Source organism: Pinus tabuliformis, chromosome 8, assembly GCF_031772625.1.
Source record: "Pinus tabuliformis cultivar Carrire ecotype Pingquan chromosome 8, CPIR1, whole genome shotgun sequence".
In the NCBI taxonomy this organism is placed as follows: domain Eukaryota; kingdom Viridiplantae; phylum Streptophyta; class Pinopsida; order Pinales; family Pinaceae; genus Pinus; species Pinus tabuliformis.
This window is the reverse complement of record NC_142294.1, coordinates 181,910,676-181,933,210: the sequence shown is the minus strand read 5'-3', so window position 1 is coordinate 181,933,210 and position 22,535 is coordinate 181,910,676. Positions and strand designations below refer to the sequence as shown.

The window sequence follows — 22,535 nt, the reverse complement described above, 5'->3', positions numbered from 1 at the left end:
AGAATGAGACATGGGAGCTAGTACCTCGTCCAAAGAACAAAAACATAACAGGAACCAAGTGGGTATTCAAAAACAAAATAAATGAAGATGGACAAATCAATAGAAACAAGGCAAGGCTTGTTTGTAAAGGCTATTCACTAATTGAAGGAATTGACTTTGAAGAAACATTTGCACCAGTAGCTCGTGTGCAAGCTATTGGGATGTTTTTGGCATTTGCTTGCTCAAAAGGATTCAAAATCTATCAAATGGACGTAAAATCAAAATTTCTGAATGGGGAACTCAAGGAAGAAGTCTACATGGAGCAACCAAAAGGGTTTAATCTAACAGAAGGAAAAGACTTTTTTTTTAGTTGAAAAAGACATTATATGGGTTGAAACAAGCTCCTAGAGCTTGGTACACAAGATTGGATCACTATCTACAACAAAAAGGCTTCAAGAAGGGGGTGGTAGGAAGTAATCTCTACATAAAGACAGATGAGGATAAGTTACTAGTCACACTTGTTTATGTTGATGATCTGATTTTTGCTAGTAATAATGATGAGATGAGCCATGAGTTTTCTCAAAATATGTCAAAAGAGTTCGAGATGTCAATGATAGGAGAGTTATCTCACTTCCTTGGACTACAAGTATCTCAAACCACGACAGGCATGTTTATATCTCAAGCCAAATATCTTAAAGACATGCTTAAAAGATATGGAATGGAAGACTGTGCACCCATGAGCACACCTATGACCACAAGTTGCAAATTGAGCAAAAATGATGACTCCCCTCTGGTAGATGCAACTCATTACAGGTCAATAATTGGAGCCCTTTTGTACTTAACTGCTATGAGACCCGACATCATGCAAGCAGTAGGAATGGTGGGAAGATTTCAATCAGCTCCTAAACAATCCCATTTGTTGGTTGTGAAAAGAATTCTCAGATACTTGAAAGGAACTCCTGATTTTGGTCTCTGGTATCCTAAGAGCTCAACTCTTACCTTGATTGCATACACCGACGCTGATTGGGCTGGAAGTGTCGATGATCGGAAAAGTACTAGTGGAAATGCATTCTTCCTGGGAGACTGTTTAGTATCTTGGCTCAGCAAAAAACAAACATCCATATCACTATCTACAGCTGAAGCCGAGTATATAGCTGCCGCAGATTGTTGTACTCAAATACTATGGATGAAGGAAGCTCTAAAAGATGTCAACATAGGTACAAATCAACCAACTACCATCTATTGTGATAACACAAGTGCGATTAGCCTCAGCGAAAATCCAGTGATGCACTCAAAAACCAAACATATACTAATCAAGTATCATTTCCTTCGTGAACAAGTAGCTGAACAAAACATCATCTTGGAATATTTCAATACTAAGGAGCAGATAGCTGATATTTTCACAAAACCTCTTCCTCAAAAAGCATTTGAACATCTTCGTCAAAAGATGGGAGTTATCTCTTTAGCATCATTTAAGTTGATTCATAAAGATGTTGCAGGACAGGGGGAGCAGTTCGATAGGGGGAGTCCCTGAGCACTCCTTTTCCATTGATGTTAAAGGAGGAGAGAGGAAGAATATTGCCATCAATAACAAAGGGGGAGATTGTTGATCTAGATTGTCATTGATGTCAATATGGCAATATTCTGGATGAGTAAACAATGATGGGAAGCCACTGGAAACCATTGGAAGCTCAAAACAGGAGCAGTCAAAGAAAATCCAGAGGAAGAAGTTCAACAGAAGAAACAAAGAGGAACACATAGTGGAGAAGCATAAACAATGGTATCGAAAGCCACAAGAAAGCCAAGTAAGTGTAAGAGCGGGAGATTGAGAAGGAGCCATATCGGGATCCAAAGAAGTCAACAGAGGAGCCAAAAGAGTGGAGGAGTATATAATATAGGCGATAATCAAGAATACGGATGAAGAGTGAATGCACGTGGTTATATTCCAAAAAGCAGGTTTGAAATAGTGACAGTGGTTTTCGGGCAGACTCAAGGCTGTAAGTGGTATTTAGGGCTGATCACTCGATACCATTCATCGACTGACGCGTGGCAGGAGAAGGAGAGAGGAAACCGCCTTATTGGGCAGGTAATCCTCGTGCATGTATCTCACCCGATATCATTGTCGAGTGTTGGATAAAATGCATTTTGATCTACGGTGCAAGATCATCGAATAGCTTTGTTGGTCGGGTGTAATATCAATCATTGGATGGGATGGTAAGATCTACGGTGGAGGATTGATTCAGGAAAGGCAAACATCAGAAAATGTGCGGACCTGATGATATATATATGTCCGAGTGTATAAATAGTTGAAGTCCGGCTAAGTGTTTCGGAGCGGGGTTTTAGTGTATTTCATATGTATCCTTGTATTCCGGCTTTAAGCCTTGCCACATTAAAATATGCGATTGCGATATATATATATATATATATATTTATTTATTTATGGACCCACGGGACCATTACAATATGATGTATTGTTATATTGCATCCGCCTATCGGAACTCTCATAATGCAAGTTATAAAGAGCTATCACCCCCGAACCACCGATCGCGATACGTATGCGGACCCGTTGCGACATTATAACATGCCCTATTGTAATATCACATCCGTCGCAATATCACAAGCCTTGTTGAAGTTTTTGCCACATTAAAATCTGCCAATTGCGATCTAATTGCGGACCCAACTACACCATTATAGCATGGCTAAATCAAATGTCCCATCTGTGGTAATCACAATGTTCAAAGGAATGTCGATTTGGTGATTGCGATAAGGGTATGGACCCGACAGACTTATTAATAACTGTTTAATACCATATCGCATCTGCTCCGGTCGGTAGTTGGGAATCGGCTATGTTATGTGCGAACCTCCGGAAGCGGCGATTGCGATAAAAGGATGATGTGGCATGTGGGACCTTTTATATGGCTATAGTCTCTCTTATATGGTTTCCATGAACAATTTATGTATATTGTATGAATATTAAAAAAGGACCTCTTTGATATTTTTTAATATGCAACACTATTGTAATTCGACCTCTCTTCGACATTAATGTGTCCTGTGTGTATTGATGGATTTAGAGAGACAGAGGAAGTCAAAGAGTGAGCGTAGAGGAAGCTGAAAGATCAAGCGAGTGTTGAGGAAGCAGAAGAGCCAATGGAGAAAGGAAGACAAAGGTCAGGGGTATCAGGAATATAAAACAGAGAACAAGGAAAGTTTTGGGTGGCTGGCGAACTATAAGAAAGTAAAGGAAGTTGAAGTTCTGGCAGAAGTGGAAGGAACAAGAGGACAGAAGTAAGTCATAGGCCCAGCAGGGTTGGGGGTAGAGAATTAAAACCAAACAGATCTAGACGGTTTATATGCTTACAACAGAGGGTTGGAGCCCTTGAGGTTGGTGCCTCAAAACTAAAAGGATTGGTGTCCTTGGGAGTTGGTGCTCCTAAATTCAAGGTTGGTGCCTTGACAAGACAAAGTTGGTGCTCTGGAGGTTGGAGCATCACAAAGAGTCCAAGTTGGTGCTTGGCAACTGATTGAAACCATATAAATATATAAATATCTATATATATATATTGTATTTGATTTATTGCAAATATCACATTAATAAAAGCATCTATTCCTGTTATCTACTTCTGTGTTCCAAATATAAATGTTTTTAACTGATATACATAATAATTGAAAAGAAATACTAATTCACCCCCCCTCTCAGTATTTCCAACAAAATGATCTAGTATATGTCCAATACAACCTTCGGCTTAGGCGGAACCAATTGCTGAACAAAAGACGTGATTCAGATCCCACTGTGTTGGAAGACATTGATCCAACATCAGATTGGGTAGTGGAGAGTCATCCAGTAGAGTTTGCTTCTGATGAGGATATTGATTATGATTTACAGATGATAGCTTCACTCGTACATAATGTTCAGTTGAATGCAGATCCTGATCCACTTGTACCAGCCTCAACCTCAGAGCCAACAAGTCCTCCAATTGCAAGTGCTTCCTCTGCTCAGCCACGACAGAAGCACATCTCGTCTATCTCAGCTTCAAGCTGCTGCACAGCCTGATAGTGCTACCACTTCTACAGTTGCAGTTGGAGATGATGATGAGGAGGAGCCATGGGGGCCCCTGTCTGACTCTGATGATGATCTAGAGATTGATCCACATGATCTCGGCTCCCCTAGCAGTAGCCAGTAGTACTGGTCACAATTTACTTTTGTTGTAGAGGCCATTTCTAGCCTCCTTGGTTATGTGTTTTTGTTTTGATCTCTATATCATGATCATGTATGTATTGGACACTGACAGTGCACTGGTTGCCATTTTGATATAATGGATATATTCATGAGCCTACTTTGATCGTATGTTGTCTTCTATCTATATTCTAATGTTGTGTGTTTGGAAACATGAATGAAAATCTTTAAAATGATGTTCTTTTATAAAAAAAATAAATATTTAATGTATTTTTACAACGACCGAGTCATTGAAATCGAGCCGACTGAGTCGATATTGAGTCGGAGTCGACCCTTGGCCGAGTCGATATTGAGTCGGAGTCGACCCACGGCCGAGTCGGAGTTTTAAAACATTGGCAACAACTGAAGCAACAAAGGAAATTGTGTTTCTCAAGAAAATTCTAGAAGATTTGCAAGAGAAAGAAGTGCATTCAACTCCTCTTTTGATTGATAACACTTCTGCAATAAAGTTGGCCAAAAACCCAAAGTTCCATGATTGAACGAAGCACATCAATACAAATGAGCAGATTGCAGACATCTTTACCGAAGCGCTTGGAAGGGGAAAGTTTGAAAGATTTAGAATCATCCTTGGACTCACCAACATCCCTTCAGATTAAGGGGGGAATGTTGAACACCTAATCTTTGGGATTAGGAATCCTATGTAAATATTGTAAATAGAAAAATAAGAGAAGTTGGAAGACGAAGAGACATTGGGAGATGAAACCCAATAGTCTCCCTCTCTTTGTATATAGTCATATTCTGTGTTGCATGGGTACCCGCACCCGGGGGTGGGGTTCTCGAACCCGTCCCGGGTTCCCGCACCCAAGTACCGGATTCGGGTACGGGTTCTTCAAAAAGAAAATTTGGGTTCTTTTCCTTTAACGGGTTCTTGGGTTCTTCGGGTGCTTGGGTTCTTCGGGTTCTTCGGGTTGGGTTCTTCATAAAAAAAACTATATTAAAAATTTAATTTTCAAATAAATTCTTTTTATTGAAATTTAAAAAATAACTTATAACAAAGGTAAAACTTATAACAAAACCTAAAAAACCTTGAATCAATTCTTGTAAATCAATTTGGAATGGAACATTCTTCCACGGTCCTTACCATCAAAACCTGTGTTGCACGGGTACCTGCACCCGGTTTTTTAAGTTTTTTACAAGTCTTGTTTTTTAAGAATTCTTGTAAATCAATTTGGAATGAAACATTCATTCCCGAGCCAAATAACCATCAAACTATAAACTGTAAATGCACACATACAGGTTCAGACATTTTCGGTCAAATAGAAAGTAGGATTGAGACCAGCCATAAGCTGTAATCAGCTGATGCTGTTAAATGGCGAAGGGCTATTTTGGACAATGGCTAAATTAAGTATCAAAATCTGCCAATTTCTCATAGCATTCTGATAACATCATGTTAAGATTAAAACTAGGAAAATATGCCTAAATCATATATGGTCTCTACAGACTTGTACACCAAGTAATCTCTAAAAACTGCGAAGATGTTTTATGTTTAGATAATTAATATTCAGGCAGAGCTTCGCACTCAAAGACAAACTATCCCTCAAGCCATCAGATGGCTGCTGTGCATTTTATTGGGAAACAAAGACTGATAAGCGTGTTTTGTGGAAGGGTAAGGCTGCCACTGTTTTTGGGATTGCTTTACCACAAAGCACACCATGCATGGGGCAAGTGGATGATTAGACATCAAGAAAATTCTAGACCACTATCAGGTTGAGAAGAATCTCCTATGAAAAAATTGTGTTTTTATATGGCAGAGACTAAACATTCAAAGCAAAGTTACAAGCTCAAGCTCCAGCCAGAATGAGCAATTTCAATAAGGAGAGAAGCTGTCTTGAAATTAGAGTAGGAGGCAGAAATGCTAACACTCCTTGGCTGTGTAGAAGGAAGGGTCTGTACGACCACAACCTGATTCATTGATAGGCATCCTTGCAAATGAACCTAAGCTGCATAGTTATTTTAAAGCCTGTGTGTGACAAAATCTGTCCCAAGTTTCACCAAAATAGTTGAGTCTAGCATTTATCCTAGTATGTATTTTGAATTTTCAGTTTTAGTAGTAGCCTTGAGCTCTCTCACATAGCTGTCACAGTGTCATGGTTACACGGAAAAGATTCAAAAGAACAGTTTTTTGGTGATAAATTTTGAAATTTCAATGTCAATGTTGAATGTTCAATGATGTGCATGTTTAAATGATTATCATTAAAGTTTTCTTGTTTAAAGTTGAAAAAATATACAAATTCAAATTTCATATATATTATTAATTATAAATTTATAATTTATAAAATATAATTATTAAAATTTAATATTATTATATTACCCGACGAACCCATGCACCCTGTTCCCAAAAATGCCGTCCCCGTCCCTGTCCCCGTCCCTGTCCCTGTCCCTGCACCCACGTTTCCTGGCAACATAGGTCATATTCTATCTTAATGAAAAATCATCAATTCCTGAGTGGAGTTACCGGGCCTGACATTATCAATTGATGCAAGGTGATTTAATATTTTTGGAAAGTCATACTTTAGACTTTCTATTTTTAGAAATTCATCCCTGAGCTGCCAAATTTTCAACATGACTTATTTACATTTCTTCATAACACAGCTTCAGTGATCTGATTTTCCATTTTAGGAAAAGCCAAAAGAATTTCTGAATTATTGTTCGTCTTTTATGATTTTTCACCTCTTGGATGGCTTAAATCTCTTTGTAAGCATCAAAACTTTCAGTTCTGGAAATTCAACATTTGTTTTAAATAGCTTTTATCCATAACATCAATTCTTTGTCTAATTGAGTGCTCAATTATTATGTCATTTTCCACTGGAGGAATAATTTTCAATTTGTTTCTGATAGGAAACCTATCTCTTCCGTTTCCAGCTTTTGCATAATGTTTCCAGAATTGCATTAGGAATTATTATATGAGATTGCTTTTGCTGTTGGTCATTTTATCCTTTGCTTGAGAAGCATAATAGAGGAACTCATATATTTTATATGTTCGAAAGTGGGTTTGCTGCTGATGGAGCTTTGAGAGTGCTGCAAGGGGAGCGTTTAGGCACTCTTTTCCATAAGGATGCACATTTGTGGTTTTCAGTCAATGAGTACAGTGCCCGGCAGATGGCAGTTAGTGCGAGAGATGCTAGTCGCTGCTTGCAGGTTATATCATGAAACCTTTAGTAGTGAACCTTGTTCATTGTTGTGGGATATGCCAGGTCAACATAGATCATGATCTGATTGGAAAGGGCATGTTAAAATTTAGAACTTACAATGTTGTATTGTTTACTGCTACAAGAGCAATTGAATTATCATCTGCTTAGGTTAGAAACATGTACATTTTCAAACTCAAATACTCAGTGCAGGTTCTTTCTTCCTCTGATCGGAGGAAGATTCTACTAGATGTGGCAGATGCTCTGGAAGCCAATGAAGAGCTAATCAGGAGAGAGAATGAATCTGATGTTTGTGTTGCAAAAGAAACAAGAATTGCAGACGCCCTGATTTCTCGATTAACTCTAAAACCTGGAAAGGTTAGCCAATTATCTTTATTTCTGGTTGGTGATAAACTTGGGAAGGCCTACAGAATAATGACATTTCCTTATCATCACTTATCGTGTATCAAGCCATTAACATTTTCTAACAAAAGTTGTAATCAGATTTGTCATTCTTTTACCATAAAGATGGAGTTTACTGTTATGTCCCATTTTGTGGTGGTTGTGATATCTTTGCTTCTAGCATGACTTTATACCCTTTGCAAGAAATTTTACTTGCACTCATCTTGTTTTTAACAGATTGCAGGATTGGCAAAGTCAGTCAGAGTTCTTGCAGACATGAATGACCCAATTGGTGAAGTGCTGAAAAGGACAGAGGTATTCTCTCAAATTTTTGAATTATCTTGTAGTTGTCTAACTTATGGTCAAATAGTATTTGTAATGGAATTTGGACTTCCATATTTACAGATAGTGTGTTTGGTAGAGTATATATATTTATATATTTTAATAATTTATCTTTTTATATGCAACTATTAATCCCAACCATCAGCCCCTTGGTGAGAGTGAGATTGCTGGTACTTTGCCAACCCCAATCAACAATCAGCTCAGGAAGAGTGAATGTGTTACAAGTGGGATTGAACCCTGGTGGAGAGGATAACATCTTTTCTTAACCACCTGAGCTAGACCTAATTGGCATGTTTGTTAGAAATTAGAATCTTATCTCTTATGTGGAAACTAATTTCATTGTTTTGAGGAATGCTGGTCTGGTGTGTCACAATACAGAATACATGTTAAATTTCAGTTTATGGTAGGCAGATCTGCACTAAACAGCTAGAAAACTGAAAACCTCAAACCCCTATCAAAACAGTAGAATCTAATTCTAGATATACATACACGAAGAAGTTGAAAATATGAGTGACAAGCTACAGGAAAGCTGAGGACAGCATACTGTTGTGTACTAATCTGCATAAACTGAGGTTTGCAAATGATAACAGGGAACAGAACCTTGCAGTACTGCATCACACATATCCTTCAATTAACTCAGAACAGAAAAATATATCAATTTTGTAATGAACCAAATGGGCTCATCAAATGAATATCCAAAATAAATAGGATAAAGTAATGAAATCCATGTAGGCTATAACACATGCATTTGTAATTGCACACTAGGAGTGATACTTTACAAGAGCACTCATGATGGAATAAATGTCATTCACTGATCACGAGGGTGAAGGGTTGTGTCCATTGGGTTATTAACTTATTTAATTATCATTATCGTCATTATTGTTAATATTAAATTTAATGCTATTTATATCTTTTATTTATGCTACATTGCCTCCCCACTGGAATAAATAGTTATTACGAGATTGACCGAGTATTACTGAGCAATAAATGATTGATACCAATTTGATGATGTTACAATGAGCCTCACAATGGTATACTTTTATGCATGACTGTTCACAAGGTGAAGAGCTGTGTTGCCTTTGACCTTTCGTTAATGTAATGATTATATTTATCGTTATAGTAATATTTTTAGTATTATTCTGTTTATCACATTGCCACATCCTTAAAGAATTCTTTGTCCTCAAAGCAAAGTGTTACCCCTAATTTTGCATGAGGCCTATACCAGTGAATATTTTCATGACCCTTCTCATTTTCATCGCAAAGATCTTTGAATGGATTGGGTTTGTTGGTCCTTGGTTCCTTGGATTCTTGATGACACGGATGATGATATGCTAGAGGCTTTGATAGTGTTTTGCTTGGTATACTTGCTTATCATGGGAGAGATAACTTTGCACTTGTTGAACACACACACCAAATAACATACTAGTTTGGATAAATAGTCAATGCATATTATTCACAAAACATAGGAGAGATAACTTTGCACTTGTTGAATACTCACACCAAATAACATACTAGTTTGGATAAATAGTGCGATGCATATCATTCACAAAACATACATATATATACATTTTGTGTAACCCTTGGTTTCATATACCAAGAGGTCTCTTGGACTTCTCATGATTGTTGGCCTTTACTCGAGGCTTTTTGCCTTCCACTCAAGTGAATGTGCCAAGTTCGCATAAAGCTAAGGATTATGTTTCCAACATTCCCTCAAGTAGAGAATTGAAAAACAAAGGTGGATAACTTCCGATGGTTGGATGTGCTCTCTGCAATGGTGGTTTAAGGAATACCACAAACCAAATGATGTAGTAGAACCCGAAGTATTCTACCAATGGTGGTGGTAGTTTAAGGCTAATAACTAACTCTGGAACTTGGCTCGAAGTAGTTCCTTGAACAATTCCAAATTTGGCTAGAAGATGAACTCTTTTGCAAAGTGAAAGTGCTCCTTGATGATGGTTTGAAGATGACCACAAACAGATGAAGTGGGTAGCAGAAATCGAAGTCTTCTGCTGAGGGTGGTTTGAGTCTGACTACCAATCAAATCATGCTCATGGAACATGAGTCTATCGTTGGCTACAACTCAGACACTGGGTTTCGTTGACTCTAGCTACAGGCTTTGGCAGCTAGCTCTGGTTTAGTCTGTTGCTCAGGCTTGCTTGATATATCTTCGAAGCTAGTAGTTGACCATCAGTTCTCCCCTATTAGATACAAGGTGAGAAGATGCAGATATATCCATTGCAAGACGTGTCAATACTTGAAAATGAACCTTGAGGTATCATTGCTATATCTTCTTAACTATTGAAGACCATTGCCAAGAAGCAATCCATCCAAGGTGAATCTTTATTTTGCAAGAGACTTGTGTGTGGAACATCTATTTGAATAGTGAGTGTGTTTTCCACAATGCTCACAAGGGTGAAGATCAAAACACTTATCTTTCACCTGGTCAACTAGATCACAATGTTGACATTTGATAATTTGAAGTGACTGTGGAAGAGGAGTAGGATGTGAAGAAGGCGAAGATGAACTATCTTGAAGGAACCCAATGCTTCGAAAATGTATTGGTTTGGAATAGTCTGGAATGTGAAAGGACAGATCCTTTTCATATCTGAGACCAGTTCTGTTCTTGTTGTTGATAAGTTCTTCCCAAGGTCTGATGATGGGTTTGGGAAGTGTAAGTTGAGCTTCTGCATCTTCATTTGGATCTGTTCCCAAAGTTGCATCACTGATATAACTAACTGTTGGAAGCTGACAGGAATCAATCTCAAATAGAGAATTGTTTTGAACAAAAGCCAGTTCAAAAATGTTGACTCCTTTGTTGTGGATCATCTCGCTAGAGCTGTGATTCAAGTTGGAGAAACTCAAGTTTCTCCTATGCATATTGTAAACAGGTTCTAATATCAGTAAGAATGGCTTTGTTGATTTTGACTATATCATGAACAATAGAGTGTATCAGTGTATTTAGTAATACTGTAATTCTAATACTTTATTAATTTTTGTCATTTTCTCAACATCTCAAGTAATTAAGAGTGTTGGCTTCAACTAAAAATGCACCCGTTTACAATGCAAATTCAACTTAATTTCGAAAAATTACAACTTGCTCCATAAGATTGACTTCACAAAAACCTTTCTTAAATTCTGAAATTTTTACAAGAAAATTAGATTTTGACTCTACTTCCAACTATGGAATACCCAATGGATGAGAACTAAAATTATGGAAGACCCAACTTAGAAAATAATTAGATACTAATTAGGGCTCCCAACATATTAAGAAGAGAAGAACCTAAGCATTATAGACCGCCAAAAAAGCTAACAAGCTTCCAATTGCAATCTCAACTATTATATGAAATTACTACAAAACCATGCAATAAACTTTACAAAGCTATTGATCTTTATCTTACCAACAAATATGCTCTTCACATGCCTTTGGTCATACAACTCCCCCATGGCCAACCTTGACTTTGTGCCTTTGCATAATAATAAGGTCATAACAAACGAGCAAATAAAGACCCTATGCTGGCAGATTGTGTTTATTCAACAATTTGCAATTAGTTGGTAGAAATGAAGAGAGCCATGTCGCATAATCCTTATTTAGTTGCTACTCTGCTTATTGGACAATACAGGGTTTGTCACTTTGACTCTTTAGAATCATCATCAAATTTCATAGGAGTGCTTGAAGTCAGCATAAAATTCTCAAATAGTTCAATTTCCCGACATTTAAAAGTACAACTTGTCTTATAGTTGCACTAAAAGTAATAAAGAAATCTATCACCAATAAATTTTTTTTCTAGAAAATTAAACCACGACTTCATTTTTGGTAGCTCTAGGCTTGGTGTGAATGGCAACGTTGAACATGAATTCGTTGATTGTCTACATGAAGTTAAACCTACATTTTCTTCAGTTGAAGTTGGCAATTGTGATCATGATGCAATTGAATGCGAGCCGCTCTTTGATGTCTCTATTGAAGGAATGCAAATCTATTCCTTAAAGTTAGGCTGGAGTGTAAATGATGACCAATGAGATGTAAAAGCTTTGATATTTGTATTAGAAATTGTTGCCACTTTGTTTGTGTGATCTAAAACATGAACCCTAAAGGGGTGTATATGCAGATGGAGGGTAGTAATCCTTGTATAGCATCATCACCCGGTATCTAAACATAGGCCAATTATGTGCACAGTAGTAAACCATCAACTTTTTCTTTGATTATATTGTGTTGTGTGTTCAAGTGTCACAACATAGTCAAACATCAAGTTTTCTATTAATCAACCAGTGAATTCTCTGCTATCCATCAGATGCCTATGATCATAATATTTGAGGATCCTCGCTAGCTTGCATATTACTTGGTGCATGTTACATTAGTGGAATGGCATGGAAGCATGGAAAATGGTGATTCATATCTAGTAGAAGATTGCAAACTTAAAGAAAAGTAGGTACATAAACGAGAAAATTACAGGTACATGGAACAAATTAGTCAACTACTCTTGAGAGATCTTCCCTTAAGTGACTTGATTTTACATATCAATCTACTGTTTTGGTATGGCTCCAGTTCATGTAGATTGTATAGATCTCAAATCTGATGGGCAATACTACATGTGGCAGAGAGTAACGCATGGTGGTCATTGATTGGAGGATAGAGAGTGCATTTGCTAGACGATTCACAAGACATGGGGTGTTATCAGCAGTGGAGAGCCATAATGGTTCTTGAATAGTGTAATATGAGGATATAGCGAGAGAATCTTTATCTGACACACAAACATAAAACAACCATCGAAAGCGGTGGGCCTGATGAGGCACAAATTTGACAGATTCTCAAGAGTACTTAGGTGTAAGGTGGAAGATCCACTAGGGTTCCGAGAGCCTCACACGCTCAGGTTATTATGGTTTTCATATGTTTTTAGGAAGATAGGGTTAGCAGGGTTGCAAACCTGAAAATGGTGGCAAAATTGGATGAAGTAGAAAACCTAACACCTAGACTGCACTCTGATACCACGTTGAACACGCACACGAGTAATAGCAAAGTTTAGATAACTTGTGTGATGAATATTATGAGCTAAACATACCTATAAATACATTTTGTGTGACCCTTGGTTTCATCTACCAAGAGGTTTCTTGGACTTCTCATGACTGTTGGCCTTCACTCGATGCTTTTCACCTTCCACTTGAGTAAATGTGCTTTGTTCACATAATCCCAAGGATTACGTTTCCAATAACACTTGGACATGTGATGTTCTAGTCTCCCTTCTTTACTAGATGATTGGATAGAAGGATGTGCGGATCCCTTGGCAGAGTGTTGCAACACTATGGGGTTAAGTAAGCATCATTTGGCATACTCTTTTGGTTGGCTTCATCATGGCACGATGCGCTTAGTATAGATCCCCTCTTTTATGTGTGCTTTATTGCATGGATGGATGGGTATGTGTTGAAATTGGGTAGCATCGAGAGGTACTCTCACATGTCCTTAGTGCTAGGCTTGTGAGAGAGAATTGCCCATAAAATGAGATGTGTGGGCTTTGCACCCAAGTTCGAGGTTTTGGACACAAAATGAATGGGCTTTGAAACCATGGAAATTCTAATTTAATGCTGAGGTTGTGTTGGAGGTTTCTTGAAGGACAAAGGGGCTTCCTAAGGGACATAAGGACAATTATAAATAGAAATTAATGAAGAGGTTTGTAGGACAAGAAGATCAAGCAAAATTCTTCTTGTGTGATGGAAGAGGGCTAAAAGTGATCTTGCGATAGGTAGCAAAAGGAGTCGCAGGAGACAGACCTTAGGAGCTAGCTGCTTGAGTTTTTTCTTTGTCTTAGTGTCTCTGCTTCCTTCTCTGGCTTTCCGATAATTGCTACTGCTCTTTGGAAATCGAACTGCCAACGAAATCGAACTTCTCAAGCGTCTCAAGTGTATTCTCCAAGTGCCCGTTGACTTCTTATAATACTCTGTTATAGCACCAACGACCAAGATTAAAACTTAATCAAGGGCCAAGATCATATCGGAGTTGATCCATGTGAGTTTCTAGAGAATTCTCACCCTGATTTAATTAATTATGATTAATTAACCAGTTTTCCCAAGTTTAGACTTAGGAAACATTAAAAAATAGGTTAATAATCTAATTAAGTCGTCTTTAGGTGGAATTTCCAGAAATGATTTATGGGTTTTGGAGATCTCATGTGTTCTAGCCTCTCCATTAAGTTTAGTGACTAGAACACATTCGATGTTACAAAAACCAGCACTCCCTCTTAGTGACGACTGTGTTCTAGTACTGCACACCCTGCCACAATAATCTGTCTTTGTACCATCCTTTGTTACGCTGCTGATGTCCGACAAGAAACTCTGCTGGAAATGACTGCGTTGCTCCCTCAATCACAATGCTGCTCCCTCAGTCACACGCCTGCTCCCTCAGTCACAATTCTGCTTCTTCAGTCACTGCTTCGTTTCCTTAGTCACTGCGTTTTTCCCTTAGTCACTGGGCTATTTCCTCAATCATTGTCTATCAACCACTGTGTAACTCTGATGTTGCATCTATGGTGCTACTGAAACTGCCACAGTGCTGCCAACTCTGCATCTACACTGCAACTCCCTCTCATTTGTTGCTTCTGCAACTGCAACCTCTGCAACTGAGAAGGATCAGAAATATTGAATCAACTATGTTTATTATGATGCATCTGTCTCCCAAGCCAGTGATGTCGACAAAGCAAAATTCAGGGATTTAGAATTGGTGGCTATGACTCTGATGGTAGAAGGGATAAAAGACAATCTTGTCCCATTCATAGCTAACATCGATCATGCTTAGTATATGTATGAAGCCTTGTCAAAGTTGTTCACTGTTAAGAATATTGATCAAGTAGCAAGTTTGAAGAATGAGTTGAGGAATATGAAGATGACTAAAGAAGATATTGTGGCAACCTTCTTTGTGAAGATAGCTAGACTCAGGGATGATCTCTTGGCCATTGATGAGATTGTTCCAGACAAAGAATTGGTGATCTCTGCTATATTAGGATTGCCACCCTCTTGAAGTGTATTTGCTTCAGGTCTAAACAGTTGGAAGGTAGCCCCCACCTTTGAAGAATTATGAACCGCATGTAGTCAAGAAGAATTGAGGATCTCAATGGTTGCCAATCCTGAAGGAGTATCAAATTCTTACGTTGCTCATCATAAAGAATAGAGATCGAAGGGACCGAGGAGGAAAGTTGACATGTCTATGATAGAATGCTATCAATGTCATAAGAAGGGTCACTACAAAAATGATTGTCCCAAGAATCCAAGGAACAAGAAGAGAGGTCGGGATCAAGCCAACTTTGCTAAGAAGACTCGAAGAAAGTCAAGCTCGAAAAATCCGACATTAGGGATTTACACTATTAAGTCATTTGCTTTACATAATGTGTTTCATATGTTTTTAGAATTCAAAGGTTTCTAACATATTTTTTGAAAAGATATTTTTGTATTAAGTTTGTAGGTTTCCCTCAAGCTTTGGAGGGAACTCCCAACAACTACCCAAGATAAGTATTCTATGTCTTTTCAGTTTTGGGTTCATGTACGATTTAGTTTTGATTATATACTAATCACCTCTCTCCCTCTGTTGTCTTGACTAGGGAAAACATCCGAAAAGAAAAGGAGGATCTCTCAAGGCAAGGTTAGTCAAGAAATAAGTTATACTTTGACTACATTGATTGAAAGGATTATTCATTTGATGATCTATTACTAAATCTGTTATGATTAGCTGTATTGAATCTTAATGATTCTTGTTTGGGTGATTCATCTCTTGATAAATCTACCCACCCCACTCTTATTTGATTTTGTAGAACCCTAGCAGGTACTGGAAAACCCTAACTGAAGGGTATGCGATTGGGAATGTCCAAAAAAAATCCTTAAGCTGATTAAGGATATTGTGAAATGCTAGTTAAAGTCTTTATTGATGTCATGTTTGGGATTTTGGTATGATCGAAACATCCTAACTTGTTAGGATGAAATGATAAAATCCCGGAACCTTTGAAGTTTTGGTTATGTTGGGTTTGCCATGTTTCTACTTTGGAACCCTAACTCATTAGGTTTTGGTGGAATGTGTGAGCAAGACCCTTATACTGTCTTATAAATGATTTCCTTGGCTTGTGTGTTTGTCTGATCAAACCCTAGTGTAATCAAGATGGTTGTGTGTCTAACTCTTATTGATATTTGTGAAGTTGGGTTTGACTAACACATGATATGAAATATATTTGCATGATGATGAAATCTAGGCATTTATAGATGTGCCCTTTTGATTAAATCCCTAGCTTGGTCTAGGTGAGTTGTATTATTGTTATTGGACATATAATATGCTTATGTATGGTTATGAATTCCTAGTCATTGATGGTCATGAGTTTTAGGATTTAATGGAAGTCCTTGTCTGAGATTTTACGATGATGATATCTGGAGATCTAGGGTGTTATAGCTAAACCCTACTGAAGTTAAAATTGTATAGTATGTGTGATATAACAATCTGAGATCTATGTATTTGATGATTGTTGAGATTGTGGAATTCTAGGTTTTTGGAGTTAAATCTTGGTCAAAGTAAAATCTCTAGAATATGATAATTTGAGATGTGTGAGATTTATAATTTATCGGAAATCTCGGGTTTGCAACTAACCCTAGTGATGGTTGGTCATGCTAGTGACTATTTGATGGTTGACTAAAAATCAAAAGGTTGGAACTAACCCTAGTAGAAGCTGGTTAGGTTAATGACTAAGTTGTGATCGACTTTGATTGATTCTTTTGTATGAAATCTAGGATTTGTATGAATCCCCAGTGAGAAGTCTAACATTTGTATTCTGAAATGTTGTCTAAATTATTTCCAGGGTTTGCTATATGTTGTAGTAAGGTATGACACATTGAAACCCTAGATGGAATAAATATTGTTATGAAGGAATCTAGGGTGTATAACAAAGCCCCTATCAAGATGTTGAAGAGTATATGTCTCTTGTTTAAAAGTCTGGGTATTTGATTTTTATAAAGATGAAATACTTTCGTGATTTTGATATGGCTAACTTCAAGCTTCCATAGATTTGGTTGTATCTGCTATCTAAGCTGTGCAGGTACACAATCTTCAACTTGGTGAAGATGCTCGATATGAAAAGCATGATGAGGTTGATGATAACTCTGATGAAATGGTTGGAAGCCACGAAAGATTTTCCTATGTCGAAAAAGAAGAAGCTGATCTCTCAGAGGAAGCATGATTAGAAGAGATCTCCCTAAGATTAAGAGGGAGTCCAGATAAAGAGGTGCTTCCTGGTTGAGAGGGAGTGACAGATATGGTTCTCCGCTTCATGTGTCATGCACTAGACTAGGACTAACAACCGTAAGTCTGAGTGAAGGCCATGAGAAAGAAAAGGAAAATGGAGAATGTATTTTTGAGGTGTTGCTAAAAGAAGGAAAGCCGGATCTGATTGGAGAATATGTTGCTGCATGAGAAGTAGGAAAGGAAAGCATATGATTCAGGAATCTTCTGTTAAAGATTCGATTGATAGTCCTACTATGAAAGTTGAGAAACAACATCAAGTTGTTTGGAACACCTCAGAGGTTTGTATTTGATTATGTACATGTGAAAGTATATTATTGATTAGGGTTGTGTTTGTACAAGTGAATCTCTCGAAAGATTTGATAGCATGCTGGTTACCAATCAGTTTGATTGGGAGAGATTGGACATTCTTGATCTGATGGATCAAGAGGCGTTGAGGCTCTGCGAGTGAAGCATTACCTAGGCAGACATATGGTCGACACTTTGTGTTGATGTTTGGGTCTCGAAGTTGGAAAGGTGGCGTTGGTCATTGAGCTATGACTCACACCTAGATTTTGGGTTGATGGTTAACAAGTAAGTGTGATGGTACCTAGAGGGGCTGAAAGCTTGAGTTCATCTTAGTCCCACCTGGATCAATTGCCCTGGTCAAGAATCTAGTCCTTGGCATTGCGGTGCCTAAACTATTGAGTGACTGTTTGGATAGATTGCCCTGGTCAGGAATCTAGTCCATGGCACTGTGGTGCCTAAAGTTCTTCATGGTTCATATAGTTTGAAATCTTCTATTGTATATGTACAATATGAATACCTCCCTAGTTAAGAGAGAGTGTTGGAAAAAGTAACTATGTTCGGTCTTCAATAATGGATTTGAGTCATTATGTAATGTACTTGTCAAAAGAATAAATAATTTTATTATTATTATTATTATTATTGTGACTTATTAAAGCATGGGTTTCATGCTTGGGTCACCATGATTTTCTTGGGCTTTTGAATCATGTAAAAAGGTTTAGTATTGAGTCAAATATGAATTATGGAACCTCCACACCATGTCATCCTAAGGGAAGATCAATTCGGCCTAAGACCCTATTTGACCCACAAGAAGCCTATAAAAGGAAGGACATCGAATTCACTTGGAGCATCACTTGTCATCAAGTTCGAATTCTCTCTACTGGGCAGAAGTGCAAAAATCTTGTTGCTGGGTAGAAGTGTGGAGTGGGTAGCTGGGAAAGTCTGTTGCCGGTGTTAGGATATTCCGACACATAGGATATAGTTAAGTTCAACTTGGTCTAGTATAGAGTTAGGTTAGAGTTAGGTAAAGTGTGTTTCTTTACCGTTGTACATTTTGTAACTTACAATCCGACGGTCACGATATGTAGTGATCCGACAGTTCACTCTCACCTCGGTATTACCGACACTTGATTCGTGGCTTGACACCCGATTGGTCCATGAGTTCTATTTAAAGCGCATGGAGGGTCATTGTTCGGGCAATCCGTGCATGAGAGAAGCTTATGTAAATTTTCATTCTTTGATTAATAAATTGCCTGTAGTACCCACGTTGGGACAGGCCGTGGACTGTTTCCCTCCTTGCACTCTGAGGGTTTTAACCACGTCAAAAATACTGGTGTATTGATTTGAGATCTGGTTGTGAGCGGTGTCCTTTTGGTATTCTTTCTGTGGAACTTACCCTGTAAATTTCTACATGGTATCAGAGCTATTTGAGGGCCGCGTCCGTTGGTGATCCAAATCTGAAGCCGGTAGAACTGCATGCGGCTGTCGTTTCCTAGATTTGCTGTTTCTAACTGCTTTCGGGCCGAGAGGACTGCTCTGTTGCGTTCGGAGCATCTGTTCCAGTGAGGAACCCCTTTCGTTTCACGCGAAAAGGTTTCCGGTAGCCCTAGCTGCGTCATTTTTCAGATCGGGAGGTATACAGTGTTTTTTTTTGTAGTTTACTGTTAATTTCTCTCTGCTTATTTCGGTCTCAGTTTATTTAGCCTTTTTTTTTAACCGGATCTATACCTTTCATTTCTGCGTATGCTCTTTGCCCTGCGACTCTGTGCGATCTGGGCAAATCAGAAACAGAAAGGAAGGATTTTTCTCATGCGTATGCTCTTTTCCCTGCACCTTAGTGTGATCTCGGAAAATCAGAAACATTGAGAAAAATATTTAGTTTTTCGGCTAAAGCTAACCTTTAGATTTTTTTAAAAAAATTTCTGGTTTTTTTTGGCTAAAGCTAACTTCGAGCCGCAAGGTTCGTTTTTCTTTGCATATTCGTGTTGGGTTTTGTGTTTTGTGTTTTGTAGGGAAAAAGAGCTTTCTCAAGGCAAGCACGCAAACCAAGGCCCCCCCCCCTCTCTCTCTCTCTCTCAAATTTTTTGTATAGATCAATTGGTTCAAAGCTATTTTAAGAGAGTAGAGGTCTTGGGTTCAAGTCTCCATTTTGTGGGGGCGGATTTTTTCATTCTCGCACATTCGCGCACTTTGCCGGCAACGTCAACAATTTTTTTTAAAAAGCCATAACTTCTTCATCCGGAAGCCTTTTTCAGAGCCGTTTTTTTTAAAACCGCCTATTTTTTCGAGATCTATCCATTGGAACACTTACTTTCAGCATCTTCAGCTTCATTTTTTTTAAAAATGGAAAGTCCATGCCAAGTCATTCTTGACAGCACTAACTACTTCCAATGGGTAGCCTACATGGGAGATTTACTTAGAAGTAAAGGTCTCTACAGAATAGCCACAGACCAAGAGAAGAAACCAAAAGATGAAGACAAGGCGGCAAAATGGGAAAATAGACAAGATCAAGCACGTGGTTTGATAGGGATGTCTATTTCTCCTGATCTTAGATTCCACATTGCAGAACTTGAGACTCCTCATGAAGCATTAGAAAAACTTGCTAAAGTTTTTGGGATTAAAAATGAAATTAGAGCCCATCAACTTGAAAATGAGCTGCTTACTTTGGATCCTAATAATTTTTCTTGCATTGAAGATTTCTTGTCCAAATTCAAGACCCTTAGATATTGTTGACACCTAATCCGAAACGGATGAGGTGAAGTTGGACAGTCATCTAGAAGATGAACTGATCCGTTTTTGTATATGTATAAATATTAATAGTCTAATGAATAAACTCATTCAATTGTTTCTTGCGCTCATTGCTGGAGTTACCCTGGCCTGACATGGTATCAGAGCTCAGGTCCCAGTCCCTTAAATTAGCTGTAACTCCTGCCTCTGCCTCTGCGCTCTCTGGCCTGAATACGCTGCCTCTGTCGCTGCCCCTCTCTGCGCTGCCTCTGACATACCTGCTCTGACATGGTATGTCTGACCTGACACTCTGCTCCAGCTTCCGTTTCCACAGATCGCGCTGAGACGCTGGCACTTGTGACCGCCAAAGCCTATCCATCTCGACGCTGTACGTTTGGAGTTGAGATAGATCATGCTTGAGATTCTGTGCGAGGTCGGGATTGCCGCTGTCGTCGGAGAGATTGAGATATGTTCAAACAAACCAAAGCATAATACTGCGGTGAAGAACGATAGTATTGCTGCGTTGGTATTGCTGCGTTTTCTTTTAAAGACTGTTCTCATTGATAAGATTGGTATCACTGCGTTTTTTTTTTAAAAGGACTATTCTCGGCAAAGAAACTGTGTTTGTATCGTTTTTTAATCTGTGGTAAGAACTGGCATATAGCTGTGGTGACTGCGTTGCGGAAGTGTGGAACCCATGATGTGGGTGCGCCCAAGTGTGAAACTGTGTTGGTATTGAGAATGGAATCCAGCGTTCATTCCAGCAATTCATTGCCAGACATCTGTGGCAACGAAGAGGTGGTGTGGTACCTGAAATAAATTTTTTTGTAATCTGTGCATCAATTTTTGCGGGATTTGAAAACTGATATAGTCAAGTCATCGGAGCGCCCTCTTTTTTAAACTGTGATATATTGATATATGTTTTGTTGTGAGATATTGATATATAAGCAGTGAGCGCCCTTGGTTTTGTTGTGATATATTGATATATGAGTTGTTGTGATATATTGATATATGAGCAGTGAGCGCCCTTGGTTTTTGTTGTGAGATGTTGATATATAAGCAGTGAGCGCCCTTGATTTTTTTGTTGAGATAGCAGTGAGCACCCTTGGTTTTGTTGAACTGTGATATATATGTGAGCAGTGATATATATATGCTATGGAATGTTAAAGGAAAATAAAATGCATAAGGCTGTCATATAAGGATTTTTTTTCTCTCTCTCAACAAAAGTGTTTTTGGCAGAATTTTTTTTACAGAATGCATTCAATCATTTCTATGGTCGGAATAGTTCTCACTGGCAAGGAGAACTATTCTGAATGGTCCCGGATGGTAAAACACACCCTTATCTACAATGAGCTGTGGAAAGGTGTGTGTGTCGGAGAAGAAGACAGAGACCCTGTGCAGCCCACATCAGACAAAGAACTCGCCATTTGGGAAAACAAGAACAGCAAAGCCTTTGCATTGATCGCAGCATCTGTCAATGAGGAAGTAAGTCGTCATATTTCTTGCTATTCCACTGCCTTTGAAGCTATACAAAAGCTGAAAGAACTCTATGATACACATTCTGCACTTGAAGTTGTTCAGCTCATGATTAAACTCTTCACTCTTGAACTGAAAAATAATGATCCTCTTGCTCTTGCATCTGAAATAAAGTCTATAATGCATGATATAAAATCCACTAAGGTTGAGCTGGATATCTCTCTTATTGCCTTTCTCAAAGCACTCTATCCTACCTACTCCAATTATCTTGAGTCTTTACAAGCAAATGGAAACCTTAAAGATATAACCTTTGACTCTCTTGTGAAAAAGTTTGCTGAAAGAGAGAAAGCCTTTGGAAAGAAAACAGTCCCTGAATCTTCTGAAGAGACTGTTTGCCTTGCTCACAAAGAAAAGCATCCTGCTCAAGATTCTGCAAGAGGAAGAGGTGGACGAAGAGGAAGAGGAAGATACTTCAGAGGCAGGGGGGGCAGACATTCTCAAACAGAAAAGGCAGATCTGCATTGCATTCGCTGCAAACGAAATGGATCACATGATGCTTCTACATGCAAGCTACCATGGGACAAAGTTGAGCAGAGAAGAAATCAGCAGAAAGGTAAAACTGATGACTGAGACAAAGGTAAAGCACCCGAATCTGCACACTATATTGAGGCACAATGTAATATTGGAGTAAATGAAGATT

The 22,535-nt window shown here is 38.4% G+C and overlaps 1 protein-coding gene across 2 annotated transcripts in view; it reads left to right on the top strand.

Annotated features, from left to right (window-relative positions):
* LOC149234725 (delta-1-pyrroline-5-carboxylate synthase-like) overlaps positions 1–22,535 on the top strand; it is a 290,923-nt gene that overhangs the window by 160,673 nt on the left and 107,715 nt on the right. For both annotated transcript variants that reach the window (XM_089371914.1, XM_089371915.1), the window contains 3 exons: positions 7,201–7,351; positions 7,555–7,719; positions 7,981–8,058. In XM_089371914.1, the coding sequence (XP_089228040.1) occupies positions 7,201–7,351; positions 7,555–7,719; positions 7,981–8,058 (394 nt within the window). The remainder of the gene's footprint in view (positions 1–7,200; positions 7,352–7,554; positions 7,720–7,980; positions 8,059–22,535) is intronic.